The sequence below is a fragment of the Macaca fascicularis genome, chromosome 13, assembly GCF_037993035.2.
Source record: "Macaca fascicularis isolate 582-1 chromosome 13, T2T-MFA8v1.1".
In the NCBI taxonomy this organism is placed as follows: domain Eukaryota; kingdom Metazoa; phylum Chordata; class Mammalia; order Primates; family Cercopithecidae; genus Macaca; species Macaca fascicularis.
In genome coordinates this window covers 22,919,563-22,942,349 of record NC_088387.1, presented here as the reverse complement: position 1 = coordinate 22,942,349, position 22,787 = coordinate 22,919,563, and the positions used below count along the sequence as shown (strand labels likewise).

The 22,787-nt window shown below is 44.0% G+C and overlaps 1 protein-coding gene across 2 annotated transcripts in view; it reads left to right on the top strand.

The window, feature by feature from the left end:
* The first annotated feature begins 206 nt into the window (after nucleotides 1-206).
* Nucleotides 207-22,787, top strand: part of SMYD1 (SET and MYND domain containing 1) — a 45,096-nt gene continuing 22,515 nt past the window's right edge. For both annotated transcript variants that reach the window (XM_005575353.5, XM_005575352.5), the window contains exons 1-3: nucleotides 207-383; nucleotides 17,300-17,476; nucleotides 20,718-20,931. In XM_005575353.5, the coding sequence (XP_005575410.3) occupies nucleotides 247-383; nucleotides 17,300-17,476; nucleotides 20,718-20,931 (528 nt within the window). In that variant the 5' untranslated portion in view covers nucleotides 207-246. The remainder of the gene's footprint in view (nucleotides 384-17,299; nucleotides 17,477-20,717; nucleotides 20,932-22,787) is intronic.

The window sequence follows — 22,787 nt, the reverse complement described above, 5'->3', positions numbered from 1 at the left end:
AGCTTTGCTGGGTGATGAATGAAACCCTTCCCAGTTCACTTGTTCTCGTGCCTGTCCCATTCCCACCTCCAGAAAAAGTAGCAGAGGGGGAGGTGAGGGCCCAGTGGCTGAGAGCGGGCAGGGAAGGGGAGGTGGCTTGTCCATTTATAGTCTTGCTCTTTGGGATGCTGAAGGTGCTGAAATAGCAATGACAAGAGACTTGGCTCAGTGTTAAATATCTGCTGCGCTGGCCTGACAGACTCTGAGATGACAATAGGGAGAATGGAGAATGTGGAGGTCTTCACTGCTGAGGGCAAAGGCAGGGGTCTGAAGGCCACCAAGGAGTTCTGGGCTGCAGATGTCATCTTTGCTGAGCGGGCTTATTCCGCAGTGGTTTTTGACAGGTATGAAATGTGGGGAGTTGCCTTCTCTCCCGTTGGTTTGGCTGGTGCCAAACTCTAAAATACTTTGCTCTCAAAAATCATCAGGGGAAGGGATAAAATTCATGTGCTCTTTTTTGAACAAAATGACACTTCTGAGAGCTAACTTTTCTGGCATAAATTTTTCTGCAAGGGGTCGTTGCCAGTGTGATTTGCTGTGGCTCCTAGAAGGATGGTGAAGGTGAGCAAAGGCTTCAGGGGCACTTTCTCCCAACATTGGGCAACTTGGCTGAGAGGGTGTGCTGGGAGTGGAAAGGTGGGTGTGGTGCTGTGGGAAACAATTTCCGACAGAAAGCTCTATATTTTTAGCTTTTTTTTATTATAAATATATTACCAGATAAAGTAATTGCTGAGACTTAAAAAAATAATAAACTGTTTGTATATTAATAATTATGAATAACACAGGAATCCACTTATCCTTGAAAAATCAAAGTATCATCCAATCCCAGTCCCCTCTGTCTTTCCTCAGATATTACCTTTGCTATTATTTCATTGTATTTCCTTCTAGAATGTTCCTGTGCTATTACATGTATATATCAGCATTTATCAAAATGGATGGCTGTAGTTTGCTTTTCTTTCTTTCTTTTTTTTTACATAAATGGTGTCATACTTCAGATGTCGTTTTAGAACTTGCTCTTTTCCCTAAACAACATGTTTATGATGTCTATCCTTGCAGGAACTATAAATCTATAGATACTTCTTTTAAATTCCAAAGATCTCTTTCCTTTATAGAGCTATACATATAGATTCATATGCTATATGAATCACCAATCTTAATTTTAAATATTTCATCCTATAAATATATGACATTTTATTTATCCATGTCTCTCACCTATTGAGAGACAATTGGTGGTTTTTAATTTTTCATAAAAAAATGAAAATCCTCGATCGTTTCTACCTGTACATATGTGCGATTGTTCTCTAGGCCATAGGACTAGAAGAGGAATTGCTGGGCCATAGGATGTGATGTTTTCAGTTTTATAGGCTCTTCAGACAGGCTCTGTTAAATGTACATTCCCTCTTCTTCACGACCTTGGCCACCCTAGACTACCAAGCTTTTAAATTAGTAATAAATCTTAATTTTAAACAAATTTACATGGTGATCACATTAAAGTGCCAATATTTTCTGAGATCAAGGTTGGGGTGACCTGCTTGACATCTATGTGGTTTGAGTCTGATAACCCAGGCTTTGTGGTTGGCTGGCTGCACTGACCACCCTGGGAAAGGGCACTGCTTCTCAGAGATAACTTTATTAGTATTCACATTCTCTTGTCTTCCTGCCCACTAAGACCTTCAGGGAAAAGGGTGTGAACTGGGGCATATGGCTTACCACCACCCGAGGAATATATGGGGCTGAGGTGACTTTTTCAGGGGGAGCTTGTCTTATTTCATTAATTGTGTGTGTGTGTGTGTGTATGTGTGTGTGTCAGGGGAGGGGTGAGTACAGTTAGGGAGCCAGCTGAATTCAGAGTGAAAACACAACCCAGAAACACAGGGACTGTCAACACTAATCCTGGTGCTGCCAGTGAGTTACTGCCTGGCCTTGTGAAGAACATCTCCATTTGCTGCCTCCAATTCCTCAAAGTCAATCTAGCCAATCAGTTCCATTTCAAGAAGGTTAAAGTTGAATGGGCTTTCATTCCATTATAAAAGCAAGGCATTGTCATTTCAGAAAATTTAGAAAGGTAAGATATCACACAACGATAACCACTCTTAACATGTTGGGTATCTATTTTTGGTTTGTTTTAAAACATAGGTTTCATTTGGCTGTAATATACTCATTATACAAGCTATTATGCTTTTTCATTTAATAATTTTGACGTCTTCTGTGCTATTATACACTCTTCAGAGACAGTACTTCAGAGCTACATGTTCTATTACCTGCTGATGACTGACCATTTGGATTGTTTCCATGTTTTTGTTATTATAAATAATTTGTCATTCATTTGAAGTAACAACTATAAAAACACTTCATGTACATTGAGGATAAATACTACATAAAATCATATATTTTTTTACAGTAGTAATACAAGTGGGATAAATGGTATAAATGACCTTTAAAATGATTGAAAAAAAAATCTAAAAGAGATAGTTTTTTCCAAAAAATGCCTTACCCAAACTTGTCACTGCACAGATGAGGGAGCTATGCTTTCTTTGGTTATACCAGAGACAGTCCAAAGAGGCATTAAAGGAAAGTTTTATGCACTTTAGGCTCCTGGTGAGGCTCAGCCACCGTAGATGAGAAACTTGATTGCAGAGGTGGAACTCATCACCCACAAAAGTCACTGTATAAAACTGGCTTATTCTAATCCATGTTATGGCAAGACAGGCTTTCCTAGTCTTCCACAGAAATGTGGAGAAAGATTATATTTTTAATTGAGCACTGCATTAAATGAAAATTAATTCTTTCAAACTGTGTATTATATATTCTAACATATATATTATCTATTATATTGTATATATTCTAACATATATTATACAAAGCATAGCAATAGATCAACACCAAACCAACTTAACTAGAATATTCCAATATGTTACATCTTCTCTATCCTGTCCCATGCCTGCTCCAAAGGTAATTATCCTAGGTTTTGTGTTGTATATTCTACTGCCTTTTAAATAATAGTTTTGGCCGGGTGTGGTGGCTCATGCCTGTAATCCCACACTTTGGGAGACCCAGGCAGGCAGATCACCTGAAGTCAGGAGTTCAAGACTAGGCTCACCAATATGGTGAAACCCTGTCTCTACAAAAATAGAAAAATTAGCCGGGCATGATGGCAGGTGCCTGTAATCCCAGCTACTCAGAAGGCTGAGGCGAGAGAATCGCTTAAACCCAGGAGGCAGAGGTTGCAATGAGCCAAGGTCGTGCCACTGCACTCCAGCCTGGGTGACAGAGCAAGACTATGTTTCAAAAAAAAAAAAAAAAAAAAAGTAATAGTTTAATCACAGTCACATATTTCTAAACAATATATAATTAGTTATGTTTTGTTTTTGATCTTTTAAACAAAGGTACAATATTATATGTGGTTTTATGTCCCTTGCTTCTTTCACTCAAATGTTTATTATTCATCTGTATGGTTTTGTGAAACTAATAAAGTGAATAAACTTTGTGTGTGTCTGTGTACCAAATTTATTTTTCCATTCTCCTGTGAATGGTTGCTATGAACATTTTTGTTCCTATCTCTTGGAAAGCAGATACATGAGGTGTGTATCACAAGAGTGTAATTACTAAGCCAGTAATATATGTGTTCTTTGACTTTAAAATATAATGCCATACTGTGAAATGCTGGTTTGTAAACCTGAATTGTGTCTTTGCTAGAATGGGCTTAGTTTAGCATTAGCAGTAACATTCCAGGCCCTTAAATTATGGTCCTTAGTCTGGTTAAGATCTTTTCACCTTTGATGATTAGAAAAACAGGTACTCTTCTTGAAGGTAAGAAAGCGAGAATAAAGCTGGGAAAATTCTTTCAGGCCTAGCTACTATGTAGCACTTGGATTAAGTGCTAGGCCTGACTAATCAATCAGGCACACCTTCCTCCTGAATTCCAATTTGGTCTCAGAATCCCTTCCAGCAGGTCCTCCAGGGGGCTACTACCAATCAATGAGAACTAGCATTTAAAAATGAAGTCTATTTGCCATCCCCTTAGGCATTGTGGTTGGGTGCTAGAAGGGAGTGAAGTACCTTTACCAAGGAGTTGCCTTTTTTGGACACATCATTTTATGGTAGTTGAGATACCGGGGGTGATGCATGAGTGGGTAAAATTGCTCTCTGCCCCTTTAACTCTTCACTTTGAGGTTTTCCAGTTCTCAGGAGGACAGTGAGTGGGAGCTCTGTGGTACCTTAGCCCAAGTGATCCTCCTAGCTTCTACATAGCATGGGGCAACCTGGGAATTCGCAATGCTGATTTTTTTTATTGTTGTTAAGGAAGAAAATAATAATTCTCCGCAATCTTATCATTTGGGGGAAAAAAACCCCCCAGCTATTAACATTCTGGTGTATATCCTCCTTGTTTTCTGATGCAAATACAATGCATATATAATATTTTCTTGATTCTGGTGAGTTATAGGTGGGGTGGGAGTCCTGGAAGAAACACTACATTATTATTGTTATTATTTTTGCTTTTTGAGATGAAATCTTGCTCTGTCACCCAGGCTGGAGTGTAGTGGTGAGATCTCGGCTCACTGCAAACTCTGCCACCTGGGCTCAAGTGATTCTTCTGCCTCAGCCTTCTGAGTAGCTGGGACTGAAGGTGCACGCCACCACACCCAGCTAATTTTTGTATTTTTAGTAGAGACAGGGTTTCACCATGTTGCTCAGGCTGGTCTCCAACTCCCGGCATCAAGTGATCTGCCGGTTTTGGCTTCCCAAAGTGCTAGGATCACAGGTGTGAGCTACTGCGCCTGGCAGAAACACTACATTAAATGTATGCTTTGATTGTAAGACACAAAATATCCCTAAATTCTGGATATTAAAATATGGGAAAAGAAGTTTATTTCAGAATGGAGGGAAAATGGGACATACATAATATGCTATATTTATCAATTCCAGAATACATATTTTAACTTCTCTGAAATCATAATGTATCCTAAATCTATGGCTCATTATGGTTTAATTGGTATATTTTTTTTAATTTCTTAGTAATGAATAAAAATGGTGCATTTAATAATTTCAAGTTCAATGTAATTAAGTTGTATATACTTTTTCTCTCAAAAAAGCTGGATTATTTTGTAACCTGTTTTATTTACTTCGTAAGATGTTGTGAACAACTTTCAAAACCATTAATATCCTTCTACACCATTTTAATGGCTGCATAGTATTCTTTTTGTTGACTTGTATATTAATTTAATTAGATGCCATATTTTTTTTAATTTTTATTTTAGATTTTGGGGGTACATGTGCAGGTTTGCTACATGGGCATATTGTGGGATGCTGAGGTTTGGGCTTCTAATAATCTGCTTGCCCAAGTAGTGAACATGGTACCCTATAGATAGCTTTTCAACTCTTGCCCCTCTCTCTCCCTCTCCCCTTTTGGAATCTCCAGTGTTTATTGTTCACATTTTTGTGTCCATATGTACCCAATGTTTATCTCTCACTTCAAAATGAAAACGTGTTATTTGGTTTTCTGTTTCTGTATTAATTTGCTTAGGAGAATGGCTTCCAGTTGCACCCATATTGCTGCAAAGGACATGATTTTGTTCTTTTTTAACGGCTGTGTAGTATTACAGGGTATATATGCACCATGTTTTCTTTATATAATCCAACATTGATAGGCACCTGGGTTGTTTCCATGTCGTTGCTGCTGTGGATAGTGCTGTGATAAACATATGAGTGCACGTGTGTTTTTGGTAGAATGATTTATTTTCCTTCAGGTAGATATTCAGTAATGGGATTGCTGGGTCGAATGGTAATTCTAGTTTTAGTTTTTGGGGAACTCTCCAGGCTGCTTTCTACAAGGGCTGAACTAATTCGTAGATGCTTTGTTTTGGATGTCAAGGGTCTGCTCTTTTTCCTAGCAGATCTTCCCATATATCTCTGATTATGTATTAAAGACAAATTCCTACAAGTACAAATTTTGAATTCAAAAGACATTTTTAAGGCTTTTGATATAGATTTCCAAATTACCTCACCAAAGGAGAACATACATTTTTCTACTAGCAGCACAGGAGTTGCCTCCTCATCCCAATACTGGCCAACACAGAAAACTACTTCACTTTTTCAAGTTTGTCAATTAAATCTGTTAAAACTTATCTTAGTATTGTTTTAAGTTGAATTTTTTATTATGAATTGTTGTTTTCTTTTGATGCCCTCAATTTTTTTTTTTTTTTTTTCCTGTGGCCCAGGCTGGAGTGCAGTGGCGCAATCTCGGCTCACTGCAAGCTCCGCCTCCCGGGTTCACGCCATTCTCCTGCCTCAGCCTCCCGAGTAGCTGGGACTACAAGTGCCTGCACCACGCCAGGCTAATTTTTTTTTTTATTTTTTAGTAGAGACGGGGTTTCACCGTGTTAGCCAGGATGGTCCGATCTCCTGACCTCATGATCTGCCTGCCTCGGCTTCCCAAAGTGCTGGGATTACAGGTGTGAGCCACCGCACCCGGCTGATGCCCTCAATTTTTAAGTATATGCATAACTCATTTGTTTATTACTCCTTTATGTCTAGTTCTCCCCTCTGTTACCTAGCTCGATGCACACAACAGATGCTCAATAAATACTTGTGGAAAGAATCAGGGAGGGAAGGAAAGAGAGAGAAAGAGAGAGGGAAAGAACATGGGGTTTCACCATGTTGTCCAGGCTGGTCTCAAACTACTGACCTCAAGAGATTTGCCTGCCTCAGCCTCCGAAAGTGCTGGGATTACAAGCTTGAGCCCCTAGGCACCCAGCCTTTAGTTCCTTTTGCTGCTGTAGCAAACTACTGTAACTTCAATGGCTGAAAACAACACAAGTTTATTATCTTATAGTCCTGGAGGTTAGAAGTCTAAAAACAGGCTGATACTTCTGTTTCTTCATTATCTCCATCTTCTTGAGGCTGCCCACATTCCTTGGCTCATGGCCCCCTTCCTGAATCTTTAAAGCCAGCACTGTAACATCTTGTTCCCCTCTGACCTCCTGCCTCCTCTGAAGGACCTTGCAATTACATTAGGCCCACCTAGGTAATTCGGGATACTGTCCTTGTCTCAAGGTCTTTAACTTAATCACACATGCAAAGTTCCTCTGCCATGTAATGTGACCTATTTACAGGTTCTGGGGATTAGGACATTGACAATTTTGGGGGGCTATTATTTAGTCTACCCCAACCAATAAGAATTTTCTAGATTGATCCAATTCATCACAAAATATGCTAAGAAGGAGCAAGGACAGTTAGTGGATTTTTTAAAAGTTTTTTAAATAAAAACTTGAACAGTCTCTAAATTATTCTGGTTACAAAGTTGAAAGTGTTCAGGAGATTATGTGTATATAGTGTGTGTATAGGTAAAAAGATAGTGGGGAACATGAGAAAAAGTTGAGTATTTGTAAATAAATTACTGACAACCAGGGTTTTTTTGAAAATGGAACCAGTTATGAGCTTTCTTAGGTGCAGCAGAGCCGGTGGGGTTTAGTCAGTGTAATTCTGTGTGAGCCTGTGGCAATGGCAGGATTAGCCCTGGCAGACACACAAACACACATGTGGCCTTTAATCTGATAACAGCTGGTGGTTGGTTAGTGGGGGATAAATGATGCTATAAATGGAAATAATTTAATGAAAGGATTAGAGAAATTCTGGAACAATTAGTTCAGAAAATGAGTAAGTGTTAAAGTATTCAAGTGACAGCCTTGAATGTTTGCATTGGATGTTGAGAATAACCACAGTTGATTTAGAATTCTGCTTTTCATTTGGCACTTTCAGCTACAGAGGCATGACATGTCGATATGTTACACAGTCTATTGTGAGTTGTATTGCTAAATATCGCTCAATAATTCTTAAATCCAGAAGTCTGAGAATGATTGCCTTTTAAAGATGGATTAGATCAAATGGCAGGTTGTCCCCATAATAATGCTATCTTTACCCACTCACATCCGAGCATGTGTTCTGAACATGAATTGAGGGGTGTGCTTCAGCTAGGTCATGTAAATGTATACAGGTCTTCGTAGGGTATGTGAGCTGTGGCAGAGAAAATCTTGAGAGTTGGTGTTTTAATAAAAAAAGGGATGTTAAAAATAAATTGGCAATATCCAGGCTTGATCCAAGAAAACAGTACCTTCTAATTCTTTTTTTTTTTTTTTTTTTTTTTTTTTAGATAGGGTCTCACTCTATTGCTCAGGCTGGAGTGTCATGGCACAGTCATGGCTCACTGCAGCCTTTACCTGCTGGGCTCAAGCCATCCTCCCACCTCAGCCTCTGGAGTAGCTGGGACTACAGGTGCCCACCACCATGGCTGGCTAATGTTTTATTTTTGTTTTTTTGTAGAGACAGTGTTCTCTACTGGACACTATTTTGCCCAGGCTGATCTCAAACTCCTGGGCTCAAGTGATCCTCCTGCCTCAGCCTTCCAAAGTTCTGGAATTACAGGTGTGAGCCACTGCCCCTGGCCCCCACTGACTTCTTATGTCAAGGTATTTAATAGTCAGTGCAAACATGAATCTCATGATCTCATCCAGCGGCTACCTTTGTCTCCTATATGTATACACTGACATGGACACATTTGCCTCATATCAGTTCCTCTTTCTGGAAGACCTCTACCTTCTCTGAGTACAAACTCAGCCCATCTCTCGAGGTCAGAACAATGCCTCCTCATCTCGTAGGTGATTGCCTGTCTAGATTGCCTCCCCTACCTCCGTTGAAGTAGTCTCTCTTCCTCGAAACTTACAGCAAGTTACCATGTTCGTGGAATGTTGTGGGTCCTGCCTTGTTTATACGTGTTTATGTCCCATCCCAGCCTGGGGACTGCTTGAAGGCAAGGTCGGTGTCTCCTTTATCTTTTAAGGCCGTCTATTACCTAGCTCAATGCACATAACAGATGCTCAACAAATACTTGCAGAAAGAGGCAGGGAGGGAAGGAAAGACAGAGGGAAAGAAGAAAAAAAGAAGGAATGAGAAAAAGAATTTAAAATATTGTGAAGTTATCTGGGTACTTGAGGGACGAGATGTTCTTTAAGACATCTACTCACAGGCTGGGCGAGGTGGCTCATGCCTGTAATCCCAGCATTTTGGGAAGCTGAGGCAGGCAGATTACTTGAACTCAGGAGTTTGAGACCAGCCTGGGCAACATAATAAGACTCCGTCTCTACAAAAAAAATAAAATCAAGCCGAGCCTGGTGGCCTGTGCCTGTAGTCCCAGCTACTAGGGAGGCTAAGGTGGGAGGGTCGCTTGAGCCCAGGAGTTTGAGGCTGCAATGAGCCGTGATTACGCCATTGCATTCCAGCCTGGAGGACAGAGAAAGACCCTGTCTCTTAAAAAAGAAAAAAAAAAAAAAAAGACACTTCCCTCTAATTTTTGAGGTGAGACCTTCTGGCAGGCTGGGAGTTTATAAGCAGCCCTGAAAGACAGAACTGTTGAACTGTTGGTCCAGTCCTCTCTCGCTGAGTTTTTAGGGGGCTTGCCCACCATGCAGGCACCTTGTCTTTGCATGTATCTGTCCGTGAGCAACTATTTCCATACAAGGAGCTGAGCAGCAGCTGCCCTTCCAGCCCTCTTCACTCTGACAGATCGCAGAATCCAGCAGGGCTGCAGAGCAGAGTGAGAGGGGACCAGCTGCTGGAGCAGGCACATTCAAGGCTGCAGGCCAAGCAGGTGGACTTTGTAGCTGCATCCGCCCTCTGTGTGCTGGGAGTAGAGTCCGGCATCAGGGACTCTTAAGAGAATAATATCCCTGTGAGGATAATGATTATGGCTACTCTAAAGGTTGCTGTGAAGATTTTTTAAAAAACGAATCACTAAAAACATCTCTTTGAAATGGCAAAGTGCTGTGTAAGTGGGAGTTGATACCTTTTGGTGTGAATAGGAATATGAGACTGGGGAGAAACGAGACTTGCTGAAGGTCACCCAGCTAAGCCTGTCTGGGACAAATGCTCTTTCTCGGAATCCAAAAAGTGGCTTTAGGACTTCGTGTCATTTGGACGCTCTCCTGCACTGGGGCCAGTAAGGTGGGGGAGGGATGGGCATTTCTTTCTTTCTTTCTTTTTTTTGAGATGGAGTCTCACATTGTCGCCCAGGCTGGAGTGCAGTGGCACGATCTTGGTTCACTGCAAGCTTCGCCTCCCAGGTTCTCCTGCCATTCTCCTGCCTCAGCCTCCTTAGTAGCTGGGATTACAGGCGCCCACCACCACACCTGGCTAGTTATTTGTATTTTTAGTAGAGACAGGGTTTCACTATGTTGGTCAGGCTGGTCTCAGACACCTGACCTCATAATCTGCCCTCCTCGGCCTCCCAAAGTGCTGGGATTACAGGCATGAGCCACCGTGCCTGGCCAGGATGGGCATTTCTGTCAGGGGAGTGCCCTTGTCCCCATACAATGTTCTCCTGTAGCTGCGCTGTCTTCCTTTCTGGTAGCTGCCTGGAATAAGCTGGCGCTGGGGATGAGAGGAACTCGGTGATTAACCTGGCCCAGCCCTGTCTGAGTGACAGGCAGGATGGGTGGCTTGGGCTGATGTCCGCTAGGCACTTATCCAGTGCCAGGCTCTGTGCTGACCACCTTACACGTGTGATTTCTTTTAACCCTAAAATCACTATGAGAGTGGTGAGATTTCAGAACTTCTTTGTAATTTTCATCTTGCTTGAATTTTTAAAAATAGTATATTTCATTCAAAAGTACTGGTCAGTGGTCTAAAAGATAGCAAGATCTAGGTGTTGCTACTCCCATTTTCACATAAGGAAACAAAAGCTTGGAGAAGTCAGGGGACTTGCTCAAGGTCACACAGCCAGTAGATACTGGAGTCAGGAGAAGAACCCGGCTCTGACCAACTCTAGGTTTGACCTTCCGTAACACCCAACCCCATGCCAAGGAGGGGAGATGGGAACCAGAGGGACAGGCTTAAAAAAATTTTGGACTAGATTTGAAATAAAACAAAAAATTTCCCTTTCCTGTCTACTTGACACATCTCGGTGTATCCCACCAGAAGGAGCAGGATTTGGGTTTTCTCTCATCTCCACATTCTTGCTACTCAAAGTTGAAGCATCAGTATTGCCTGGGAGCTTGTTAGAAATGCAGAATCCCAGCCCCCACCCCACATACTAAATCTGAACCCGAGTTTTAACAAAATTGCTGGTGACGTGTGTGCACACTGAAGTTCCAGAAGTTCGACTCTGCATCCTCCTTCTCCCCAGCTCCAGTCTTGTGGCTAAGCCCTACCAGCAGCTGCGGGCATAGAGAGAAGGTCAGCTTCATCCCAAAGGAAGCCTACATTTAAGAAAGATAGGCCGGGCGCGGTGGCTCAAGCCTGTAATCCCAGCACTTTGGGAGGCCGAGGCGGGCGGATCACAAGGTCAGGAGATCGAGACCACAGTGAAACCCCGTCTCTACTAAAAATACAAAAAAAGAAAATTAGCCGGGCGCGGTGGCGGGCGCCTGTAGTCCCAGCTACTCAGGAGGCTGAGGCAGGAGAATGGCGGGAACCTGGGAGGCGGAGCTTGCAGTGAGCCGAGATCGCGCCACTGCACTCCAGCCTGGGCAACAGCGTGAGACTCCGTCTCAAAAAAAAAAAAAAAAAAGAAAGATAACTCAATGCTTCCCGGGTTTCACCAGCTTTTAAAAATTGGCTCTAGGCCCTAGCAAAATTACAGAATGGGATATAAAATAGATCTGTGATCCTGAAGGAACTATTTGGTGGTTCATATTTGGAACCCACCCAAGTTCACTATGGGAAAAGAAATCATTGATCACATTTTCTTTTTATGAAAAGTATTTGAAGTTTATTACAGCAAAGAATCTCATGAGATAACATGAATTATTTAATAGCAAAGAATCTCATGAGATAACATGAATTATTTAATAGCAAAGAATCTCATGGACATAACATGAATTGATCCAAAGCCTGATAAAATGATTATATAAGTGTAATGTTCTTCCTGTCACCCAATCTTGAGTGAAGGCTGCTTTGCAGCACCTTAAGGTTCTGTCTCCTGGTCACGGTGGTTATTAGTGACTTTGAGAACATGAGGGTCATGTCACTGGAATTTATTCTTAGGGACATAATATAGCTACAGTTAATAGCAGATAGATTGTTCTCTAATCAGGCCCTAGTAGAAGTGTATTAAGTTAGTTCATGGGAGCTTGGAGGCAAATGCCAGGGGAGACATATTCTTTCTCTTGGAGCCGGGCTAGGAAAACTTGCCGTAATAAACCTCACAAGCAGCATGGACTGAGTAAGGACAGGGTTGTGTGAGGGGTCCATTCCTGATGTCTACAATAAGGTCATTAGTAAGGGGTCTTTGTACAGAATTGAAAAACAATAATCCCAGCATTTTGGGAGGCTGAGGTGGTCAGGAGTTCCAGACCAGCCTGACCAACATGGTGAAATTCCATCTCTACTAAAAAATACAAAAATTAGCCAGGCATGGTGGCGGGTGCCTGTAATCCCAGCTACTCGGGAGGCTGAGGCAGGAGAATCACTCGAACCTGGGAGGCAGAGATTGCAGTGAGCCGAGATTATGCCACTGCACTCCAGCCTGGGCTACAGAGCGAGACTCTGTCTCAAAACAAAAAACAAAAAACAATAAAAGTCAATCTTTTTTTGTTATCACCATGTACCAGCAATTCTAAACAACGTCAAGGATAAAATACTTCTCCTCACTCCAAAATCCGTATGAGTCTAAGTTCTGAAAAACTGCTGTTGGGTAAACCTCATTTTAGCACATTTTAAAATTGCCTATCTTTTAATAAACATTGCATTCTGCCTGGAAGTTAATTCTGAGGACCTTCGGTTATACAGTCAGCCATGTGGACTCAACTACATGTGTTCATTGTGAAAGTAAATTCTTAAACTTCAGAGTTATTCCAGATTGTGTTGGCCACAGTCTATGTCTCCAATCCTTGTGATACCATATATTCCCACATTTTTAAGTAGATTAGAAATAAGCAGTGACTATAAAGATGAAGACTCAAAATTTGTTATTCGAAGTGTTTACCTAGGTGATTTTCATTTGTGTTTGAAATTTAAAACAATAAAACAGAATTGTGAAGAGTAATGTTTTTGTTTGGTAGGCACACATATTAGTGTATACATGAAATATGAATGTGTGAATATATGTATATGAATAAAAAGATGAGGATATTGTACTAGGCTATTCTAAAATGTCAATTTGGGTGTAAAATATGAGAGTAGTTCTGGTGTGGGGTCGCTCTCTGATGGGCGACCTTGGAACAGACAAGCATAAAGTTACAAGTGACCGGTTACAAGGGACAGACAGCATGATTGTGCTTGTGTCTAACTGTTCCCTCTCCAGACCACCTCTTGGCTCTCCTCCCATTCTCTCCTGCCTTGGGTTTGTATTCCTGGTATGAGCCCTGATGCCCCAGAGGTGGACATCTGCTCCTCCTTCCTCGTTCCTAACCTAAGACAGACTCTGAAATTTGCAGATGACTCAGAGATTAGCATACCAATATGAAAGATGACAGAAGAAAATTCAAAATGACCTTGACGTTTTGGAATGCTACACTGAAAACCATCAGGAATAAATGTGAAGACTCCACTTCAAGTTTAAAAATTCAGTGTCACAAAGGAGCTTTTAGGCTGATGGATGTAGTCTTTACTTATTTATTTATTTTTATTTTTTATTTTTAATTTTTTCGAGATAGAGTCTCACTCTGTCGCCCAGGCTGGAGTGCAGTGGTGCAATCTTGGCTCGCTGCAAGCTCCGCCTCCCTGGTTCAAGCAAGTCTCCTGCCTCAGCCTTCTGAGTAGCTGGGACTATAGACACGTGCCACCACGCCCAACTAGTTTTTGTATTTTTAGTAGGGACTGGATTTTGCCATGTTGGCCAGGCTAGTCTCAAACTCCTGACCTTAGATGATCCACCTGCCTTGGCCTCCCAAGGTGCTGGGATTACAGGTGTAAGCCACCGTGCCCGGCCTGGATATGTGTATTATCTTGATTGTGATGATGGTTTTGTGGGTAGATGCATATGTCAGAACCTATCAAAGTGTTCTTTTTTTTTTTTTTAACACTTATTGTATGTCAATCATACCTCCATAAAGATGTCTAGAAAATGCAATGCTGTGTAGACAACCAGAGTGGAAACTCTGGCTTGACTGCAGCACCTTTGAGAAAGCTTGGGAGGTTCTACTGACTATACTTGTAATTTGACCCTAATTTTTTTTTTCTTTCTTTCTTTTTTTTTTTTTTTTTTTTTTTTTTTTGAGGCAGAGTCTTGCTCTGTCACCCAGGCTGGATTGCTGTGGCACGATCTCGACTCACTGCAATCTCTGTCCCTGGGTTCAAGCAATTCTCCTGCTTCAGACTCCTAAGTAGCTGGGATTACAGGCATGTGCCACCATGACCAACTAATTTCTGTATTTTTAGTAGAGACAGGGTTTTACCATGTTGGCCAGGCTGTTCTCAAACTCCTGACCTCAGGTCATCCGCTCGCCTTGGCTTCCCAAAGTGCTGGGATTACAGGTGTGAGCCACTGCACCCGGCCGTTTGACTCTAAATTAATGTGAGGTTTTCACTAAAGAAACTAATGGAAGCACAATGTGGAGATCTGGCAAGCGTGCATGGCACCACATCTGAATAGTATACTCTGCTCTGGGCACCATAATTGTGAGGTGTTGACACCCAAGCTCTCACCTGTGTTTGGCCAGGAGACAAGATTTGGAGCCTTCTTGGAATCCAATTTACTTGGATTTTTCAGCAGTCCAGTTCCTGCTAATGAACTGCAAATTCCTGCCAGAAAATGCAATCCTGACTTGAGGTAGATGTAAGAAATTCATTGCTCTCCATCGGCAGGGGTTTAGAGAGTTCACTAAGTGGCCAGGGTTCCCTGTAGGCCCCATGTGCTCTATTCTGCTGGGGCACTTATGACAAATGACGTTCTCAGGGAGGGTGCACCCTCTGTGGCCTAGTTATGACGGGCTGTGGAACCTGTGCAGTTCTCAGTATGCTAGTGTGATTCTTCTCCTCCTCGTTCACTAGGAAAGTTTAAGGGAAGGCAAGTTTAAGGGCGAGGAAGCTGTTACTGTGAGGATAACCTTGAATCTGCTCTAAATTAGAAATAAACACTGACCTTTCATGCCCTCGAGTACTTTATGATTGTTAACAAATTAGTAGCAATGCACCTCCTAGTGGATGGGGATACAACGGTGTGTTGAGCTGGCCAGCCAGAGGCTGGAAACTGCCTGGACTTTAGGAAGCCCAGGATGTAGCATAGAGCAGTAACCTCTGCCGTGCCCTCAGCTGGCTCTGCACCTGTCTATCCCCTTCTAGATGCCATGCTGGGATCAGTGCTAGGGGTCAGGCTCAAGGGTCAGGCCTGGCCTTTGGGCTGGTCCGTGAGCCTGACCCCCTGGCACTGGCCAGCACATGTTGCTTGATTTCTCAGCTAAACCCACCCTCTTGTGGCTACAGGGATTTCTGTAGATATATCAGAGGCCACTAGAAAGGTGCAAGAATTCTAGAAACCATGTACAAGGAATTGTTTAAAGATCTGGGAGTATTTAACTTGGAGGAGAGATATGAATGGGAAGCAAGGCAGTGGTCTTCAAATTCTTGAAGAACTGATCTGACCAGGCTTGTTCCATTGGGCAGGACCCAGAAGGCCAAATTAGGGTACAGGAGTAGGTTTTCTGGGGAGGCAAATTCAAGCTTAACACAAGGAGGAAGTTTGCAACAATTAGGACTGGCCAACAATGAACTGACTGTTCTCAGAAACAGCGAACTCCTTTTCACTGTGGGAATTAGAATATTCATGGCCAGGGATGTACACAAAAGATTTCTGTGCTTGAATGTTCTGTGGAAGTTTCTCCCTCCAGGCTCTAGAATTCTGCGGTTTTAAAAGCTCCTGTGTTCTTATACTTTTGAGGTCCCTGTTTAGACTGTGGACTCCTACCTGAGTTTACCCATCCACTTGCTTCCCAGGAGCTCAGCGCTCCCCTGCAGATCATTGAACTGGTTTTCATTATTTCTTTGCTTCAGTGGTTGGGATTTCTCTTCCTCACATTGCAGGAGCATGAGGTTGAGGCCCAGAGATTCTGTGCATCATACCAGATTTCCCTCACTCTGGATGTCAGGCTATGTCCTGAAATACATTTCCTATGGAGCCTATGCCCTTTTCTGTTTGAATGATGGGTTTAACATGGGGGACACAGGGCTCTCTAATGGGAACACTAAGAGGCTGGAAGCACCGGGTGAGGATCCTCATCTTCTCACAACTCTCTCCCTCACCCATCGAATGGGCTTGCATTTTCCTCTTCATCACTTCCATCCTCACTGTGAGCTGGGAGAATACGTCAATGACAGTGAAATCAGTAACCCTGTCATTCTTACTGTTGCAAAACACACAGACTGTGACATATATCATAGTGTGTAGATATTCTTTTGCATACAATACTATGATGCTCTTGTCCCATCATACTGTAGATCATTATGATTTGTTGTACTTTGGGAAAGGGGACACTACATTTCAACAATGAGAAAGACATGTCGCCAAAATGCCCCCTCCAACACAGTGCCAATGACCTGTGACTTCGGGCGAGGGTATCATAAGGAATTCAAGTGTCTTCTCCAAAGAGTCTAGGACCCCCCCTGTGCTCCCCTGTCATAGTATTCACCACACTGCACGTTCAATTGTTTCTCTAGTAATTTGTGGTATTCCCAATGCCTAACACACTTAGGTCATGAATTTACCCTTCCTGAATTGAAGGGCTTATATGCAGAGGATAAGAGTGTCCTCCACATGGGGGTCACTTAAAAATATTTGGTAGGCCAGGTGTGGGCACTCACGTCTGTAATCCCAGCACTTTGGGAGGCTGAGGTGAGTGGATAACTTGTTGGGAGTTCGAGACCAGCCTGAATAATGTGGTGAAACCTTGTCTGTACTGAAAATACAAAAATTAGCCGGGCGTGGTGGCACGTGCCTATAATCCCAGTTACTTGGGAGGTTGAGGCAGAAGAATTGCTTGAACCTGGGAGGTGGAGGTTGCAGTGAGCCGAGATCGTGGCACTGCACTCCAGCCTGGGCGACAGAGCGAGACTCCGTCTCAAGAAACAAACAAAAAAAAATTGCTAAAGGAATTGTTATTGCCGAGAAGGGCCTTTGGAAGCCCAGGCGCCTCATTTTGGAAGATGGAAATCTGAAGTTTAGACAGACAAGGACCAGTCAGCTGAACCCAGTACCAGAATGCCGTGTTCCACTGGCTGTATGGTGCCCTTTCCACTGTGCTCCCAATCACGTGTCTTCTCTCTCCATTTCCAGCCTTGTTAATTTTGTGTGCCACACTTGCTTCAAGAGGCAGGAGAAGCTCCATCGCTGTGGGCAGTGCAAGTTTGCCCATTACTGCGACCGCACCTGCCAGAAAGATGCTTGGTTGAACCACAAGAATGAGTGTTCGGCCATCAAGAGATATGGGAAAGTACCCAATGAGAACATCAGGTGAGAGCTGGGCCCCATGGTGGTGCTTCAAATTTCCAAATGTCAGGCTGGAATGGCCTCTGTAACGGCATTCCCAGATCTAAGGAAGCCAAGCTGAGTGCAAGTCAGGAAAGAGCCTCAAAGACTGGATATGGTCACTTCTGTTCATTCCCTTAAGGTCTAACAGGGAGAACTGGCTGTTGACAGCAGTGATTCCAAACTGCAGCCACAGGCTGAAACTGGCTTGCAGACTCCTGCTGTAGGGCTCCCCAGTGTTTAGTTTATTTATGTATTTTGGATACAGGGTCTTGCTCTGTTGCCCAGGATGGAGTGCAGAGGCCCTGATCACAGCTCACTTGACCTCCTAGGCTCAAGTGATCCTCCCACCTCAGCCTCTCGACTAGCTGGGACCACCGGCATGCACCACCACACCTGGTTAATTTTTGTATTTTTTATAGAGATGGTGTTTTGTCATGTTGCCCAGGGTAGCCTCGAACTCCTGAGATCAAGCAATCCACCCGTCTCAGCCTCCCAAAGTGCTGGTATTATAGCCGTGAGCCACCATGCCCAGCCAAGGGGCAAGTGTTTTTAAATTGATCCACCAATGTTTAAAAATTGGGAAATTTCACATTTTAAAATTAGGATTTTTGACTTCTCTTGGAAAACAAAAACAAACAAAAAAAACTGAAGATCTGGCAAAATAGGCTAGAGCTCAGTAGTATCTGCCACCTTTGAAAAAATACAAAGCTTTCTAAGTCACAGCAGCACCACTGCTCCCTGTGGTCATACACGTTACACCAGAGAGTGCATTTGAGTTTGCAACTAACGGCCTTTCCTGGTGGCCATCATCAGAAATCTTAAGGCCAGTAGCTCCAGTGCAAGAGATTCCCAAGTCCTGGAGGCTTGGTGCTGGGCTGCAGGGAGATGCTCAGGAAGCCAGCACTGCAGAGCAAAGGAGATGGAAATGGTGACTGGGAGCATTTTCACTGTGTGCGTAGGGTGTGAAGTTAAGGTACAGAATGGAATTGTCATATCATGATGATTTTTAGGAACCTGCAGGATGAAATGGCTCAGTCAACCTCTCCATGCCCCTTAGCTCCATCTACTGAAACAATACATATGCTTCAAGAACTAAAGTAAATGGCACCTCCTGTGACAGTTATTGAGTTGAAATCTATCACGCATTGACCTCTATTCTCTGAGCTTCATAACCCTTTCCTCATTATTTGGAGGCAGCAGATCTTCCATGTGCTGAGTTGTATTTTCCCCAGTGCTGCCCTGGGCTCCCTGTGAAGACACGTCAGTTTCCAGGCACCTGGAGTCCCACGCGGGGCATTTCTCCAGAAATAACTCAGTGACTCAAATGGGAGAAATCGGGAAAATGAAAAAGGTTCTGGAAACAGATGGTTGGTGATGGTTGCACAACAGTGTGAGTGTGCTTAATGCCATCAAACTGTATACTTTAAAATGGTTAAAATGGTTCAAAAAGAGGTGGGGGACAGAAAGGACCCTGAGGTGATGACACTGTTTAGTATCTTGACTGTGCAGGTGGATACACGAAGCTACATAGGTGATAACATTGTATATAATTAAACACACATACACATTCATGAATATAAGCAAAATGGAAGAAATCTGAATAACAGAGGTGGGATAATATTCTGGCTGTGATGTTAGTTTTCCAGAATGTTACCATTAGAGAAAACTGGGCAAAATGTACAAGGGATCTCTTCGTATTGTTTTCCAACTGCCTGTAAATCTGCAATTATCTCAATTAAAATTTCAATTAAAAAAAAAAAAAAAAACGAGGAGAGGGCCTGTGCTTTGCCCAGCAGGTCTCTCCTCAGGAACAGGATCTGTCCTAGACCACCATCCCCTCCCTAGGTGCCTGAAAAGTGAGCAGTCAGTGGGTGGCAGGAACATTAAAGTGTCCCTGGGTTATAAGCTTCATCACAGGCCACCTAATAGTTAACAAAGAGGCCTTTGGGGTGAAGTACACCCCTCTGTCTCATACTCAAGTCCCTGTGTCTCTACAGGTCTCCTCCTGTCCCACCTGGCCTCCTGCTCTTCCCGCAGAGCCCCGCTCCAGCCAGGCCAGGTCCTGCACGTGGCATGCCCGTGGCTGCCTCGAGGCCTCTCCTCACTGTTTCCCCACCTAGATGGCCTTCTCCACTTTCACGCTACCCAATCATTAAGAATATCAATACCGGCCGGGCGCAGTGGTTCAAGCCTGTAATCCCAGTACTTTGGGAAGCCGAGACCGGCGGATCACGAGGTCAGGAGATCGAGACCATCCTGGTTAACACGGTGAAACCCCGTCTCTACTAAAAAAATACAAAAAACTAGCTGGGTGAAGTTGCAGGCGCCTGTAGTCCCAGCTACTCGGGAGGCTGAGGCAGGAGAATGGCGTAAACCCGGGAGGCGGAGCTTGCAGTGAGCTGAGATCCGGCCACTGCATTCCAGCCTGGGCGACAGAGCGAGACACCGTCTCAAAAAAAAATAATAATAATAATATCAACACCTTCACATATAATGCAGACACCTATTACCTCACTTTGTCTTCTGAATACCTCTGGAGGTTAGCACAGCAGGGAATATTTTCCCTATTTTACTGGCCACCAGATAGATTCAGAGAGGTCAAGTGACTTGCCCAGGTTCACACAGTAAGAAGTGGAAACAGGTCATTAGACTCCTGATGCAAGGCTCATCACAGTAGGCCACAATGTTAAGAGAGACCCAGGCTGCCGCACCTCTCTGTGTCCCCAGACCCCATGGGACCTGGCTCCTGCCCAAACCTCCACCTTTATTTGGTCTCCATTTCTTGCTCCCTGTGCTCCCGCCACCTCTACCTTCCTGCTGTTTCTCCATCAGACCAAGCTCATTCCTTTGTACTCACTGCTCTCTCCCGAAGTGCTCTTTCTCCAGTGTCACAGAGCCAGCTCCTCCACCCCTTCCAATTCCAGCTCAAATGTGCCTCCCCTGTGACACTTCCTTGGAAGACCTTAGCTTCCCCACCCCAGTCACTCTCTATCATGTCACCCTGTATTATTTTTTCTGCATAGCACTTTCTATGTAAAATGTGCTTGTTTACTTACCTCTCCCCCACTATATGAAGCATCACAATAGAATAAATTCCATCTATCTAGTTTAAAACCATATCTTGGGCCCAACATTGTGCCTGGCATGCATGAGACATCCAGTAAATGTGTGTTGAATGAATGAATGCAGCTGTAGTGCCCCCCTGCTGCTGCCCATCCCACAGGCTGGCGGCGCGCATCATGTGGCGGGTGGAGAGAGAAGGCACCGGGCTCACGGAGGGCTGCCTGGTGTCTGTGGACGACTTGCAGAACCACGTGGAGCACTTTGGGGAGGAGGAGCAGAAGGAGCTGCGGGTGGACGTGGACACGTTCTTGCAGTACTGGCCGCCCCAGAGCCAGCAGTTCAGCATGCAGTACATCTCTCACATCTTCGGAGTGGTAGGCCCCCTGCGTCCCTTCTCCACCCTCCCTGTCTGTCTCCTCTTTCCTTCCCTCCTCCTGCTTGGGGAGGGTGGGGCTTCTCAGAAGTGAACTACGAGGCGGAAGCCCTGTCCGCCCTGGACCCTAATTTCTGTTTCCATAAAGGTCTCATCTAGCCCAGGCAGCCAGAGGCTCTGGAGAAACCACCTTCTGTTTACCATATGTAGCAGAAACATCTACTGCCCTTTCCATTTCAGAGCCCAGGGACAGGCCTCCAAATGACCCAACTAATAAAATCCAGAGATTCTAGAGTATGATTCCTCATAAAGGAGGGGCCATGGTGACAGCTGGGATCGTCCAACTAAGAAGTTTCCAGAAACTGCCAGGCCACAGTTGGGAGGGGAGGCCAAGAGGACTGAAAGAGGATAGGAGCTTGAAATGAAGGCCCCTCATCCCGGACTCTGTCTTCTGGCCTTGTTTACTATGAGGCCATTCCTGCTCTATCTGAATTGGCATCCCACATACAAATCTTACTTATTTATCCAGCTCTGGATGATAGATTTGGATGGTAATTTATCCTCTTACTTATCTGCACTTTTTATACTTTTTCCTCTCCACATTGAAAATAAAGACCCCCAATCACTATCCCTTCCTGCCCACCAGTCACTTTGGAAACCTTTTTCCAGGTCTGCCAGGCAGGATTGATGTGGAGGCTGCAGCAGTGGGGGCTGCGAGCCAGAGAGAGGGGAGTCAGGATTTTGGGGTGGGAGCAACCAAGCCAGGTGAGGCCATAACAGTCCCAGAAGTGGGGGCGAGAGCCCAGTGGATGAGGAGGCTCAGGTCCTGGCTGTGGGGATGGATGTGTTCCACCTGGTAGGCCAGGCTCTTTATGTGGCGAAGGTGAGCAGGCTGAGGAGAGAGGAGGACAGACATCACACTGACATCTCTCGAGTCTTCACCATATTGGGGGACAAAGGGAGAGAGATTGATTGAGTCCAAGGATTTGGCTCACACAATGGTGGAGGCTTGGTAAGTCCAAAATCTGTAAGGTAGGCCAGCAGGCTGGAGATCAGGGAAGAGTTGCAGTTCAAGTCCAGAGGCATTCTGCTGGCAGAACTCCTTGTTCAGGGGAGATGAGTCTTTATTCTCTTGAGGTCTTCAACTGATTAGATGAGGCCCACCCACATTCTAGCAGGCACTCTGCTTTACTCAACTCCACTAATTTAAGTGTGAATCTCATCCAAAAACACCTTCACAGAAGCATACATTATAGTTTTTGACCAAATATCTGGGCACCATTGACCAGCCATGTTGGCACACAAAATTAACCACCACAGCTTCCCATGTATTATTTCACACAGTCTTTACAACACAAGGTAAGGTCCATGCTTTCAGCATTTCTGTTTTATAGAACAGAAAACCTAGGTCCCGAGAGGTTACATGACCTCCAAAAGCCACATGGTTAGCTTGTGCCCAGGGAAATTCCAGAGGCAATCTGTATTTTCAGGAGCCAGAGCTTCTACCTTTTTTTTTTTTTTTTTTTTTTTGAGATGAGGGTCTTACTCTGTCACCCAGGCTGGAGTGCCGAGGTGCAATCATGGCTCATTGCAACCTCCATCTCCCAGGCTCAAGTCATCCTCCCGCCTACCAAGTAGCTGGGACCACAGACGCACACCACTATGCCTGGCTAATTTTTGTATTTTTTTGTAGGAGCCGGGTTTCACCATGTTGCCCAGGATGATCTTGCACTCCTGAGCTCAAGTGATCTGCCCATCTCGGCCTTCCAAAGTGCTGGGATTACAGGCGTAAGCCACCACGCCCGGTCTAAGCTTTTACTTTTAACAGTTATGTTCTATAGCCTTGGGGTGAATTGG